The sequence below is a fragment of the Rhinatrema bivittatum genome, chromosome 10 (genome assembly GCF_901001135.1).
Source record: "Rhinatrema bivittatum chromosome 10, aRhiBiv1.1, whole genome shotgun sequence".
In the NCBI taxonomy this organism is placed as follows: Eukaryota; Metazoa; Chordata; class Amphibia; order Gymnophiona; family Rhinatrematidae; genus Rhinatrema; species Rhinatrema bivittatum.
In genome coordinates, this window is record NC_042624.1 from 53,665,700 (window position 1) to 53,681,431 (window position 15,732).

Sequence of the window (15,732 nt, forward strand, 5' to 3'; positions counted from 1 at the left end):
CACATGGAAAGATTTCATGTTCTCGACGAATTCTTCCCTGGTAAATGTGTTTAACTCAGAACCATTTGTTTTTGATTTGCTGTTTTTTTAATACATTGTTTGAAAATATTTGGAAGAAAATATTTTTATAATTGTGTTTGAGAATATTTTTCTGACCCTTTGTATTTGTATTTTTGATGGTTCAGAGGAAGGATTACGATTATTTGTGGGACCTGGTGGGAGCACTGCCCTTGGAAGCCATCTACCAAACAGGTATAGAGCTGTTCAGGAATAGAAATGCACTTACTAGAAGTAATTGATTTTTCATAAGTACTTTAACCCCTTAAGATGGTGAGTTTCTGCCCTTTAAAGAGTTTTATGTAGCTAATTTGAAATGTTTAGATGAAATGTTACTTGACGATGTATAATGCTAAAATATGATGCAGTGCATTCTCAGGAGAAGATTTTAACTTATTAAAAGGCTAATTTCTTCTGGAGTCTAGGGGGCAAATGTAATAAGACCCGTGGCAAAACATGCGGTAGTTATGTGCGCAGGTTTTGATCACAGCACACGGCTAAAGCTGCTGCTTCCACAGGATGTAAAAAAAAAAAAAAAATTATGCAAATGATTTGCTTGCAGAAATCCACGCACACACTAAGAAATGCGCGTACCTGAGCGTGGTAAGACCTTATGTAATAAGTGGCCGCATCCGCGTAGAAAAGCTGCACCGATAATCTGCGCATAAAAGTGAATGGTGGTAACTGCATGGCAGTGAGAGTGGTGCCCAGCTGAGCGCCAGCTCGAAGCTTGGGTGCTGACATAGGCACTCAGTTGGGAGCGAATCTGGATGCTCTGGCACCCAGAAAGGCGCCTTAGCTAATCTTGTGCCTCAGGCACTGAGCTAAGCACTCAGCTGGTTGCGAATCTGAGGTGCCCAGAAAGGTGTCTAGCTTATCTTGCCGCTCGGGCGATGAGCTAGGTGCTTTTCTGGGCATGTATCTGGCTGCTCGGGTCGCAAATCTAGATGATTGGATGCCCAGAAAGGTACTTAGCTAATTACCAATATGTACGCTAGGGCACCCTGAAAAGTGCCTACCTAATCATGAATCTGGGTGCGAACACGTCTCCCTTTTCAGTAAAAGTATGTACCTGGAATTTATTTTTATTAATGTGAATAAATGTTACAGAAAAAATGGCAAATGTTTTCATGGGTGATTTATACAATCAGAAATCTCCATCATAGAAATCACACCAGAGCTGCACGGACACACATCCACACACCAATGCAAGCAATGGAATAAAATGGCCCCCAAGTCTGCGCTGACACTTAACTCGTGCCCTGACCATGGCTGTAAAAAATCCGCACTAACATTAGCACGGCTCCCTGCATTGCTTATGATTACCTAATCACCTCCTTTGCATGCCGTTAGCATGCATTCATGCAGGAAAAACCGTGGGTCTGTAAGCGCATTCATTTGCGCTTTTTTCCCCCACACAAAACCCTTTTTACATCCCATATAGGGCTTTGCATGGGAAAACACGTGCACAAATCCTCGGCAGCTTCAGTGCACCTTATTACATCGGTCCCCAGGTGTCCTGACATATATCTATCGTCTTATGCTCACTGCAAGTGCTCAACAGGATTGTGAGCGCTTCTAATAAGGGAGCAAGAATACGCTTGTTCCCTGTACGTACCTGGATCAGTCCAGACCCTGGGTATTGTCACCAATCCAGCAGAGGGAGGCAGAGAAACATTCTACTGACTCTGACGTAATTCCTGGGGTGCCACCTGCAGTCCATCAGTATTTCTCTGTCTCCCAACAGAGGTGGACGTGCCTAACCCTGCAGTCTGTGGTAGTTTTTTTTTCTAGTCAGGTAGTTTAGGAGTCAATTTTAGTAGGCTTTCTATCTCTATTTGTGAGAGGCTGTTCTATTAATTTAAGTTATTTGAAAAAAAAAAAAGTGTATCTTTTCTTACTGGCCGTCTCACTGCCTCCCAGGAGGTTGGGAGGTTCTGAAGGGACTATCCCTCCTGGTTCTGAGGCCGCTGGAGTTGGGGAGGTTTGTACCCAGCAACCACTCCTGGCAGGGGTGATACCGGGGGGCCCGCCTCACTCACCCTACTTGGAGCAGATCCCGTGGTGGCATTTGGTCAGGTAAAAAAAAAATTTTTTTTTCCTTTTGCTTTTTGTTTCTACTGGCAGCTGTATTGTGGTTTACTTACCTTTTCTGTGTTCAGCGGTGCCGTGCTTTTTTGTTTTTCGCCGGGGTTTATTTTATTCTTTTAAATTCGTGCCATTTTTTCTTCACAATGCCGCGCGTCTCTCCAGAGAGAGTCTCTGTTCTGCCTGCCTCCCTGGGGGGAAGGCTCGTCTAATTTGCCGGAGAAAGACGTGGCGTGGCCCCGAAACCTCGGCACGGCTGCTCCCCTACCCCGGACCCGTTTCGCTGCAGTGCAGGAATGGAAGCTGTTTTAAGTTCTATGAGGGCGGCGACACAACAAGTTATTCAGTGAGCTCCGGACCTGCCTCCCTTGTTGCCACAGCCGGCGGTCCCTTGGGGGGGGGTCAAGCCGCGAGAGACAGGGGTAGGTTTATGTGATGAGAGCCTTGAGGAGGTTTCAAATTATTATTCTTCTTCCTCCTTCTCAAGGGATTTTATTCGTTTTCTTCGTAAGGCTTATAAGTCCAGGAAGTTTCATAGAAAATGCAGGGACCACTCATCTGGGCAGGGTCTAAAGCGCCGCTCCTCCAAACGGGTGAGACCAAGCGATTTTGGTGCTAGGCCAGCTCCGAAGCGTCCCCTTCGCTCAGGCCCAGATCAGTCTATTTTTTCTACTACAGAAGATTCTGAACATGACACTTTGCCTGTCCTGGACAAGTGCCTGCCGGACGGGGATCTCTGTGGAGATCCTGCTTTGGGCAGTAGTTCTGACCCTCACAGAGCGGATGGGGATGATCCCAAAGTAGTCCGCCTTTTTAGAAGGGAGGAACTTAGTCCTTTGATTCCGGCAATTTTACTTGAATTGAGTCTGGAGGCTCCAATGAAGGATTCTCGGATGGGTAATATCAACCCAGTGTTGTTAGGCCTTAGGGGTCCGACGACATCCTTTCCTTTTCATCTTTCTCACTGACCTTTTGTACCAGGAGTGGGACACTCCTGAATTAGGTCTTAAGGTAGCACGAGCTATGGAAAAGCTATATCCATTACCTGAGGATGCCGCTGTGTCAACTGTCAATTGGCTAAACCCACCTTTCCTCCCTCGTATCTCCACAAGACCCACCCGCTCCTCTCTCCGTGGAACCCTTATCCCCCCTTCCATAAAATCCACAAGACTCATCTCCACCACCAATAGGGCCCTCTCTCTCGCAGGCCCTTCCCTCTGGAACTCTATGCCTCTTGACCTACGTACCGAAACCTCCACACCCACTTTCAAAAAGAAACTCAAAACCTGGCTCTTCCTCCAAGCATACCCCCAATCATCTTCATCTCTTACTAACACCCTAACCCGACCACCACCTCTCACCAACACTCCCCCTCAGGACCTACACCCGACACCCACCCCCTCCAAGGAGCTTCAAACCTAAACAAAAAAAAACAAAAACTTTGTATATAACCTATGTACATATTAATTGTTCCTCGAACCCCTGTACATATCTTTTCCCTATGTTTTCCATTTTCACCCCTCCCCCTCCCCCCTCCTTTTGTCTCGTATATCCCTACCCTTCCCTCCTTATTTATCTAGTTAATTGCCATGTTACTGCATTTATGTTACAAACTGTTCCTTGTAAAGGCTTTGCCTATATATTATTTGTTATAAGTTATCTGTAAACCGGCACGATGTGCAAACGGTTGTCGGTATATAAAATCAAATAAATAAATAAATAAGAGGACGACTATTCCAGTGACGGGAGCTATGGCTCTTAAAGATCTACAGGATCGTAAACTGGAGGTTCAGCTCAAGCAAATTTTTTATGTTTCTGCTCTGGGTGTACGGGCGGCCATGTGTAGTAGCTTGGCTTTGCGAGCTGGCCTGCGGTGGGTCCAGGCATTACAAAACAATTCTTCCCTCTCTGAGGGAGGTAGCACAAGCTGGTCGATTGGAGGCTACAGTTGCTTACAGCGCAGATACTTTATATGATCTCCTCAGGACCTCGGCTTGCTCTATTGTGGCTTTTAGTATCGGCTCGCAGACTCCTCTGGTTGAGGAATTGGTCTGCAGACGCATCCTCAAAAGCTCAGTTAGGGGCTTTACCCTTTAAGGGAAAATTGCTCTTTGGTAAGGAATTGGAAGATTTAATTTTGTCCTTAGGTGAGAATAAGATTCACAAATTACCAGAGGATCATCCTAGACCTCTAAGCTCTTTCTCATCCTGCTCTCGTTTTCGGTCTGTTTGAAGATTTTTCTTCTCGTCCTTTGGCTGCACCTGCTAAGCAGTCTTCGGGTAGACAACAGAATTGGCCTCAGTCCTTTCGTGGCCACCGCTTCGGAAGACCTGGAACTTCCCAAGCCTCAGGTGGCTCAAAGTCTGCCCAATGAGATATGGCTGGTCCTTTCCCCGGTTCCGGTTATAGGGGGCAGATTGTCCCTGTTTTGCGGGGAATGGGCCAGATGGACGGTGGATCAGTGGGTTATCTCAGTGATAAATCAAGGTTACGCTTTAGATTTTGTTCGGCGGCTTCACCGGTTTCTAATTTCACCATGTTCTTACTTGGAAAAACGTCACGTAATAAAGGACTCTCTGCAGTGTTTGAGCAACCTCGGAGCTATAGTTCCAGTTCCAACATCAGAACATCGGAGGGGTCGTTATTCAATTTTCTTTGTCCTTCCAAAAAAGGAAGGAATCTTTCGTCCCATTCCCGATCTCAAGAGTCAACCGTTGCCTACGGATTCCAAGTTTCGAATGGAAACTCTCTGGTCTGTCGTAGCTTCGGTACACAGGGGAGAATATCTAGTGTATCTCGACCTCACTGAGGCTTATCTTCACATCAGCATTCGTTCCGATCATCAGAAGTTTCTCAGGTTTTGCATTCTAGGGCAGCATTATTAATTCAGGGCTCTCCCATTTGGGTTAGCCACAGCTCCCAGAACATTTACCAAGGTAATGATTGTGGTGGCCGCACAACTCAGGAAGGAGGGCCTGTTGGTGCATCCGTACCTGGACGACTGGTTAGTTTGAGCGAAGTTGGGATCTTTGTTGCTCAACGATCAACAGGGTCATCGACCTTTTGCAGTCTCTAGGCTGGGTGATCAACAAGGACAAGAGTCACCTAGTCCCTTCCCAGTCTCTGGAGTTTCTGGGTGCATTGTTAGACTCTAGTCGTCAAGGGAAAGTGTTCCCTCCAGAACATCGCCTTCTCAAGCTTCAAATGCAAATCCGAAACTTACTATCCATTCCTATACCATGTGTACGGGATTACTTGACAGTCTTAGGCTCAATGACCTCTACTCTGGAGTTGGTTCCCTGGGCCTTTGTGCATATGAGGCCACTTCAGTCTGCATTGCTTTCATGCTGGAATCTGGTTTCGGAACTATACCACTTTCCCCTTTCCCTTACAGAGAAGGTTCGTTTAAGCCTGGATTGGTGGTTACAGCCGGTCAATCTACGGCAGGGAGTATCTCTAGAGATTCCAGAATGGACTGTGGTCACCACTGATGCCAGTCTTTCAGGCTGGGGAGCGGTATGTCAGAAAACATCTGTTCAAGGTCAGTGGTCCGAAGAAGAAGCGCAGTGGTCGAACAATCAGTTAGAGACCAGAGCGGTACGTTTGGCCTTAATCCCTCTTCAACCTTTCCTATGCGGGAAGTCGGTACGGATTCTTTCAGACAATGCGACCACGGTAGCGTACATCAACCGTCAGGGAGGAACTCGAAAATTCCTGGTAGCGCAGGAAGCGCAACAGCTGATCACCTGGGTGGAACAACATCTGCTCAGCATCGCAGCCTCACACATTGCTGGGGTAGACTACATTCAAGCTGACTTCCTCAGTCGTCACCTCGACCCAGGGGAGTGGGAGCTGTGCGAAGAAGCCTATCAGTTGATATGCAACAGATGGTCCACACCGGCAGTGGATCTCATGACAACATTCCAGAATTCCAAGACCCCTTGGTTCTTCAGCCGCAGGAGGGAAAGAGGAGCAGAAGGCATGGACGCTCTGGTACTTCCTTGACCAAAGGATGTTCTTCTCTGTGTTTGCACCCTGGCCTCTGATCGGCAAGGTCCTATGTCGGATAGAGCTTCAGTGAGTTGACTTTGTTTTAGTGGCTCCGGAGTGGCCACGCCATCCGTGGTTCGTGGTCAGCCTAGCGTTGGACGGTTCAATACGATTTCGGGATCTGCCGTGCCTTTTGTCTCGGGGTCCGGTTTGTTTGGAAGAGGTCGAACGCTTCTCTCTAGCGGCATGGCTTTTGAGAGGCGTCTGATAAAGAACAAAGGTTATTCCGATGCTGTGGTAACTACTTTATTACGTTCTTGTAAACCTTCTACATCTGTGGCTTATGCGAGGGTGTGGAAAGGTTTTGAGTCATGATGTATTGAACACCAATTAGATCCGGTGCACTCTTCTGTATCAGATATTTAATCTTTTTTACAAGATGGTTTAGCGAAAGGTTTGTCCTGCAGTTCCTTACGTGTCCAAGTTGCAGCTCTTGGATGTTTTCGGGGTAAGGTTTGGGGATTATCCTTGGCCACGCATCCGGATGTAGCGCATTTTCTCAAAGGCGCACAACATCTATGTCCTCCGTTCTGGAACCCTTGTCCTGCATGGAGTTTGAATTTGGTTCTTAGGGATCTGTGTGTGGCCCCTTTGAACCCATTAAACATGCGACTTTGAAAGATCTTATGTTGAAAGCGGTTTTCCTTGTGGCCATCTCTTCAGCTCGTAGAATTTTGGAGTTATAGGCCTTGTCTTGCAGAGAGCCATTTCTTAGAATTTCCGATATGGGAATTTCATTACGGACTGTGCCTTCTTTTTTTGCCCAAGGTTGTATCTTCTTTTCATTTGAATCAGTCGATAGAGCTTCCTGCTTTCCGTGTTTAGATCGTATGGATCCTTCCTCTAAGGATCTCAAGAAATTGGATGTGCGACGTATGCTGTTACGTTATCTTGACGTTACCAACAGTTTTCGATTGTCTGATCATTTTTGTTCTGTGGAGTGGCCCTCGTAAGGGTCATAATGTTTCCAAGGCTACAATTGTTCGTTGTTTAAAAGAGACAATTCAGTCAGCTTATCTTCTGGCTCGTCAAGATCTTCCTGAAGGTTTGAGAGCTCATTCCACTAGGTCGCAAACTACGTCCTTTGTGGAATGTCAACTAGTTTCTCCTCAGGAGATTTGTAAGGCAGCGACTTGGAAGTCTTACACACTTTTGCTCGTCTTTACCGCTTAGATGTCCAGGCTCCAAGTTCGGCAGCCTTCGGAGAGTGTGTCCTCCGAGCGGGACTCTCTGGGTCCCACCCCAAGTAAAACAGCTCTGGTACATCCCAGGGTGTAGACTGATCCAATTTTCCTTTCCCTGTATATACCTGGATCTTACATGCTAATTTTCGTTCCTGTAGTACCATGGATCAGTCCAGATGCCCGCCATTTGTGTATGGCAATTATCTTTTCAGAGAGTCCGCTCATTCACTGTTTTGGTTTATAAACAGCTTTTCATGCTGTCTACTTTTCTTAATGTTTCTTGTTTATTCCCATGGTTTTTGGGATTCTGCTTCCATTTAGGATTTGTGAGTTGGAAGTATGTTATAGCGTTTAGATAGCTAGTTAGTATTTTAGTGGTTACATTTCTGCTTTGATATCGTTCAATACTGATGGACTGCAGGTGACACCCCAGGGTTTACGTCAGAATGTTTCTCTGCCTCCCTCTGCTGGATTGGTGACATAACCCAGGGTCTGGACTGATCCATGGTACTACAGGAATGAAAATTTAGCAGAGAAGAACCAATTTTCCTATATGTGCCAAGCACTAAATCATGAATTACCGAATTTTTCGCTCCATAAGACGCACCTGACCACAAGACGCACCTAGTATTCAGAGGGGGAAAATTTAAAAAAAAAAAAAAATGGTGTGCTAAACCGGCTCTGTTCCCAGGCGTCTGTGCATCTTATGGAGCAAATTAGGGGAGTGCATAAAATTTTTTTTGGCTCCATTTCGTTTTCGGGTCTTGGGAGGGCCATTTTGGTCCATTCCCCATGGACGGCCCATGCCAAGATGGCACCGGCTGTCCGTTGGTCCTACCATGTGACAGGGGCCGACCAATGGCACCGGCAGCCCCTGTGACATAGTAAGGGCAAAGGGCCATCGGCGCCATTTTGATTACTGGCAGCCGACGGCCCAAGTGCAGGAGATCGCTCCCCGACCCCCCCACTGGACCACCAGGGACTTTTGGCAGATCTTTGAGGGGGTCAGGAGGGTGGGGGGTTGTAGTTAGGTTTTTTTTGTTTTTGCTCCATAAGATGTACAGACATTTTCCATCCACTTTTGTGGGGAAAAAAGTGCATCTTATGGAGCGAAAAATACGGTAAATAAATTTTTTTTTAAACTAAAAACCATTTTTTCTCTTGGAGTATTTGACATTGGTTAAAACTTTCTGGAGCTGTATAACATTAAAATGTAGATGAGTTTTTGAGCAAGCTAAATTGAAGTGCCCCTTAACAATATAACACTTTTTAATAAACACTTTCAGTGTTTATTAAACACTTTAATAAAATGAAAATAAAAACTTTAATAAAATGAAAATAAAAATGAAAGTGTTTATAAAACAGTGTTTTATAAACACTTTCAGAAAGAAATTGAAAACCTGGCTTTTCGCAGAAGCCTACCGCTGAAGGATCTCCTCAACCATCACTGACTCTCACTCCCCCACCCCTCCCCAATCCCTTCCCCCCACCCAACCTCACCCTTTCCTTCTCCCTCTGGACATACCAGGCTAATAACTGCCTAGAACAAACCTATGTTTTTGTATCTTACAGTTTTTGTTGATTTATATATTTATCTCTCTCTAATTGTTTCTTAGTTTAAACTCTGCACTGTCTTCCATTGCCCAGGTTTTATGCTCCCTGTTTAATGTAACTTTACTTTCTACCTTGATGTTAATTGGTTTCCCCTCAGTTACATTGTAAACCGGTACGATAAGACCTAGTCTTGAGCATCGGTATAGGAAAAGAAATTAAATAAATAAATAAATAAATAATAAGGTACAATATACACATTTTTGTTTGCATTTTCTCACAGATTTCAGTAATCATGAAACTACTACGCTAATAGCACTTGCAAAAAAAATTTATTTTATTTTGCATTTTTATATACCGACATTCTTGTATCAGATACAAATCATACTGGTTTACATTAAAAACAGAGTATGCAGGAAAATAGGTTTCCTAAGTCAAATACATTGAACATATTTAATAAACAAAGGATTACTAAACACTATGAAAAAGGTTAATTAACAAAGGAAAACTTAAGGGAATTAAGATAAGCGTAGCAGAAAGGATTGCACGAAGGGGTGCACAAAGGGGAGTGCCCCTTTGGCGCACCCCTTCGGTGCACTGCGCGCGACACCTGGTGGAATGCGGCCGTTTACCTTTTAAATCCTTCATTTATCCAGAAAATAGGAAGAGTACTGGTCCAAACAGTGCAGGCTTCCCTCACACCGCTATTCCTCTGGGTACCTTGTTTTGCAATGCCTCCACCTCTCGACATAGCTTATTAATTAAAGGTCAGGTAGTGCCTTAACCCACATATCAGACCATTCCCATCAGAAAGACTAATAACTGCAAGAAAGTTGGCTAGCTAAAGATGTCTGGGATTTATGATGCTAAAACATTCAGAACTAATTTATTTTTATATTTGAGAAATACCCCAGTGAACCACTGTTCCATATTTTACTGGTATGCAAATAGCTGCCCAAATCCTAGGCAAGTTTTGAAATTGGGGAAGTGTTTTCTTACAAACTTAGAACTGAAAAATCCATATATATGAGGTTAGGTCTGAAATATGTATGTAAGATTCAGAAGGCGGCCATACATGATGGATAAAATGTATAGTTCTGCATGTAAGATAAACATTTGTTGACTTCACAGCAAAATGCAGTGCCTTTTGTTCTGTTTCTCAGTTCCTTTAGCATACATTCCCTTATGTGAAATGGCATAGACGTTTTTTCAAAGTTTGTGTTGTGCACGGTCCAAGAGGACATATTTAATGAAAGCAAAAGTCGTGGAGTAGTCTGTGAAAACCAGTCAGTCCTGTCATCATTCTTTTTATCTCAACAATGAATCTGATTAAAGTGAAGGAATGACTTTTTTGTTTGAAACTTGTTTCAGAATGGGAGCTGGATCATACGAACAAGTGGTGATTAAACGCTAGAAGAGCCAACCTGGATTTCTCATGAAATTGTGGAGTGAATAATCTGGTTGAATTTCAGTGTCAGAACTGGTGTAAAATGCTTAAGTAGAGAAGATTAGCTAAGGCTTCACAGAATGCCAGGCAGCCTTGGGCAGAATGCACCTTTAGAGTGCCTCGGACTGTAACACCTGCTGCTGTACTGAAGCAGTCAGTAGCTCTGTATACCTTGTGAAAGTGTATAGGTGATTGTTCCAAATCTTCCATGATTCGGAGGAATTTTCTTCTTACTATCTATGTGTAAACTTGAAGCATCTTTGTGAAAAGAATATGTGGTATCTCTTTGAAAACCATTTGTCTAGAAATCCATGGTCTGTAATAACGTGCTCTTTTGGGAGTTTGTCTTTCATAAAGAGCAACATGTATTACCATAGATACAACTTAGTAACAGAGCAGATCTGTTTAAAACATTTAATCTGCTTATGCAGATTTTTTTTTTCAGAAATATCTGTTATAGTGGTTAATCTGTTATCCAGCCATTGATACCATCACATAGAAAACTTGGAAGAGTGCTTTCAAATAGTGACCTACCAAGCTTAACACATGTATATGGTCTAATCTGCATCTTAATGGTACTAAATTAATGACAAGCTAAACCTAAATCTAAATAGCAAGATTGTTTAACAGAAAACTTGAGTAATTATGGTGAAAAAGTAGTACATGAATGGGTCAAGCAGTGATGTGCTGTATGTTTTGATGCTAGTGAGGTTTTTTTAGTGTTTTGTTTTTTTTTAGATTTGGAGGTTTAAATTCATCAAACAGTTCTAATGATTTTGTTCCAGAGTAGGTAATGCAAAGCTTGTATCGGGAAGTTACATATTAAACAGCTGCACTCCAGCTCCTCCAAGATCATGAGGCATAATTTGATGTCAGATTCAGTTTCCTTAAATAGATCTAATAAAACATATGTAACTCATGATCCTTAGGTTTAAGGAGAGCTCTCGGCATGAAAAACATAAATGTCTATGCATAATATCACCACTTTTTAGAGACCAATAATAACGCAGTACCTCTGGAACACATATGTAATGCCTAGAAAAAGGATGTTCATGATACTGTAAACTTAATGTTCAGAATAGACAATTGAATAGGAAACTCTCCAGTCCAGACTGACCTCTGGTGCACAGTTTAATGCAGTGATCGCAATGTACCATCCTTTCAGCCTTTCTTTTATTTTGGAACATGGAAAACCACTGAGACAAAAATCAAGAACCCTGAAAATGTATCATTGTCTTCCCCTCCCTCTCAGACCACAATCCTAGACATTGGCAAACTGACTTTTGCTGAAATGGTAGGATGTATTCTGCTGGCTGGCATTCACTGCTGCACCAGTCCTTTCTGACTGCAAAGATAACACTGCTTATAAATGCACAAATGGAATAACTTGATTTGAAATGAGGTTAGAGAACTGATAGGTTAATTCAGGGTAGGTTACATTTAATTTTGGATTGCCTATTTTTTTTTTTAAACAGGTAGTTTCAGATTTTTCTTTGGTAATTCAGACCTTTTTTGTTGGATCATTCCAGAAAGTATGGTTTCTCTAAACTCGGACTGGATAAAGAAAAAAAACTTTAGTTTTTTTTTAATGTTTGCAATATTTTTTAAAGTTTTGTGAATGTACAGTCTTTTAAAGAGGCATTCCAGTACAACCAGCACACAAGATCATCTAGGTTAAAATATTAGATTGGGGGGTGGGGGAAGGTGTATGACTAAAATACAGTACTCCATATACTCTGGAAAGGAGAAGATAACTTTTAAGCAAAAATAATTTCAGCAAGAACGAGGACTTTTTCATGTGTGGCATATCCAGCCCTCTGCTGTGCTGAGTCCATTAGAGCTACTGCCAGAGCTCAGTTCCGGTGGGATCCATGGGGCCTCAGAGGAAGGAGGGTGGTCATATGAGTAGGTACCAAATTCACATCACAAAATGCACAACTTAGCTTCTCCTTTTAAGTGTATAGTGCTGTCTTTTCATACTATACAACCTATTTCAAGTAGCAGACGTGTTTTCAGTTGGTTTGCTTGAAATGCCTCTAATATTGTTAATGCTAAATTTGTTTTATCAAGTGTACATTGAAGGAAAGTTAATAGATATGAGCTTATTACGGTTAAAAAGAGTGGGAGAGTTACAGATGTATGTCCAGGAGAGAATTACACGTAACTCTTTAGAAAGTAGTGGCTACTTTTCCCTTATTTTCTGAATTAGAGTAATAAAGAGGAATATTTTTCTATTTCCCATACATTTTTTGTTTTTAGAACATTTTATTCAGCTAGTATTTTACTTGGATCGTAGCCTATGGGAAAAGTATTCAAAATGTGTGGTAAAAAGTAAATTTGCATTTTGTTAAAAAAAAAAGAAAAAAAGAGAAAAAAAGAAAATATATATAGAAAGCAACTATTGGTAAAAATCAGATATTGATAGCAAATGCTTTATTTTTCAGCAGGCATCTTTTTTCTTTTTTAAATATAAAAAGTATAAAGTATGACTTACAGGTTAAGGTAGCCTTAAGATCAGATTTTACAATTTTTCGAGTGATGTGTACACATAGGTAGAGCAATGCATTTCTCAAGTTCTATTTGATATTTAGCTGCAAACTACTTCAGGCTTCTGAGTAAGATTTGTTTTTCAACACTTCTATGAATAAAACTAGTTAAGAGGATGGCTGCACACTGAGATTTTTAAGACTAAAATGTGCAGCTGGGTGGGCAGGATTTGAACTGCAGATATTAGTTTATCATTTCATTCCTTAAAAATAAGGGTGGACATGTTTTCTTATGCAGGTGTATTTGTGATGAGGACCATCTCCTCCATGCTGCTGTGAAATTTTCCTATGCAGAGAAAAATGTAGCTTTTTTTCCCCTAAAAAATTAATCGAGTTGTATGTTTTCAAACTGTCAGTCTTTTCAATTTTTCTCTTTCCTCATCACTCCCCTTTTTAGATGGCTTACCTAGGTGACTCTGGCACCCTTGCTGGTCGAGGGCTGGAGGGGACTTCTCTTTTAGACTGAACTCCTTATGAGCCCCTTATGAGCCCAGGCACCTCACATCAGAGCCCATTTCACTCCTCATTTTAAATGTAAATGGGTCAGCCTGGTGGTGTGCCAGGGAATTGAATGTGGTGACCAACTGCAGCTTTTTGCCACTTTCCTCTATTTTGACTCATAGTGAGGATTCACAGGGCCCAATGGAAATATTAATGCAGCTGCTATCTTACATTTTATAAACAAATGACAGTTAAGGTACATTAATGTGACATGTGCATAACGTTCTCCCAGCCCACAAAAATTCCAGACTGACTAGAACCTGACTTTTAAGTAGAATTTGTGCTTAAATTGAGAGGAAAATTGTAAGCTTAGGAGATGGGAGCAAAGAAGCAGCAGTAATAGGAAACATTTTTATTCTGATTGGTATTTCACTCCTGCTGACTTCAGTGGAGCTGTGTATAGCCCCTCAGAGGAGGCAGATTTCTGGCAGCTTAATGTAAAGGTACCTTTGATTTAGCCACACCCATCACTGTGTAAGGGAAGAAAACTGGTGGTGGTGTTTATCAGAACCCCAGGAGAGTATCACACAGATACCTGCAATGTAGGACCATGGGAAGAGCATTACAAACAGGGGGAGTAGCTAAACCTTTCAGTCCTCATGAAAAAGTGTAAAAATGTAAGAGATTAAACATTTTGGACCAAAGCAAGAAATTTAGGGATAAGGCCCAAAGCAGTAAAACCAAGAAAACTGGCAAACAAATGTTTGGAGGAATCTCTTACTAGAGCTGTTAACTTGAAACTTCATCAACCTCATCTTAGATCTTCTCAGCCAGGAGCCAAGGATGGTCTGTTTACTAAATAACAGCATCTGTATTCTAAAATGCAGTAGTAAAGCAGAGAATTGATTCTTAAGTGTCTTGTGGATGAGGCAGTCCCCAAGGTCCTCTGTTATACACAGTGAACACCTCTAAGGTGTACTCTTCCTCTCCTCTTTAGTCAGCATTGAATTGCACTCGGTTATGGCCACTGTCTGTTTTGACTAAAATGAAGATGAATGACACTATTAAGCTGAACCATAAAATGTTATAATTTTCATTCATTTAACAATCCATTGTCTAAATGTAATTCTGTTTGAGTGTAAATTAAAAGCATAAAAATCCAAGCTCATCAAATCAGAATTTCAGAAGCCTACTGAAGGAATTTTAGAGAGGAAAGGTAGATGTTGCTGTTTCTGTTTCAAAGAGGAAAACAAAATTAATAAATTGAAATATTTGGAAATATTGTGAGTAGTGTTAATAAAAAGCCTGGGATGTCTGTGCCTTTCACAGCAAGATAATGGGACAAAAAGGAAACAAGCCATGATGCTGGCCTCCCCAATCCCAAATTTTGAAAATCTAATCATTTCCTCTCTAAAAACTTTCTCCATTTGGGTCCTGTGGTATCATCCTGAATAAGGACAGGGTAGCATATGCTTGTGTGACTTATCTAATATCCATCAGAAAACTGGACATGAGCAGCCTGTGTTAGCATCCTTATATCCCGGTGATGGCAAACTCCAGTCCTCAAGTGCCACAAACAGGCCAGGTTTTCAGGATATCCACAATGAATATGCATCGGAGATTTGCATGTGGTGCTAATTTGCATGATTGTATGCAAATCTCCGATGCATATTCATTGTGGATATCCTGAAAACCTGGCCTGTTTTTGGCACTTGAGGGACTGAAGTTCGCTATCACTGTAAAATATATCCAGTTATTTGTAAATTCTTGTCTGAAAACAGGTTTGTAGGATAAGTTGTTGCTGCTGATTGACAGGAAACACAATCTGTTTCATGTTTGATTTCAGTAAAATTCTATCTATAGATATACTGCACATTACATGTGTACAGTTGGTTTATAGGATGCAGTGATTCAGTAAGTAGTAGTATTTGTTACTTGGAGAATTACCGTCCTACCTGAAGATACTGTATGACTTTTGCTTCCCTGTTAAATAATGACAAATTTTAAAAGAAACTGACAGAATAAACATTTTTAGGAAAGCTGATTTTTTTATGGTAAAGTATTTGTAATAATGTAAAAGTGATGTCTTATGTTAATAAAATTTAAGTCTTAAGGAAATAAAAAATATTTGTGTTTATTCCCCTCTCTGAGACTAATGGGATTTAGGATTGATGATCTGTATTTATTTCACATACACTTTATAAAGCATATGTGCAATACACATTAAAAGGTAAGTACTGTTGTGTGTGCTTTTCAAAATCTCTCTAGTTTTGTTATAGGCTTAAATGAATCTGTTAGGTTTTTACTTGTTTGTATTTTTGATTTGCTGCTATGTGGACACACAAAATATATTTTAAGTCATTTCCT

General features: G+C 41.7%; 1 protein-coding gene across 1 annotated transcript in view; it reads left to right on the forward strand.

The window, feature by feature from the left end:
- FAM102B (family with sequence similarity 102 member B) overlaps positions 1-15,502 on the forward strand; it is a 128,200-nt gene extending 112,698 nt beyond the window's left edge. Inside the window, exons 10-11 of the mRNA XM_029617897.1 lie at positions 186-252; positions 10,303-15,502. Coding sequence (XP_029473757.1) covers positions 186-252; positions 10,303-10,345 — 110 coding nt within the window. The 3' untranslated portion in view covers positions 10,346-15,502. The remainder of the gene's footprint in view (positions 1-185; positions 253-10,302) is intronic.
- Positions 15,503-15,732: the final 230 nt, after the last annotated feature.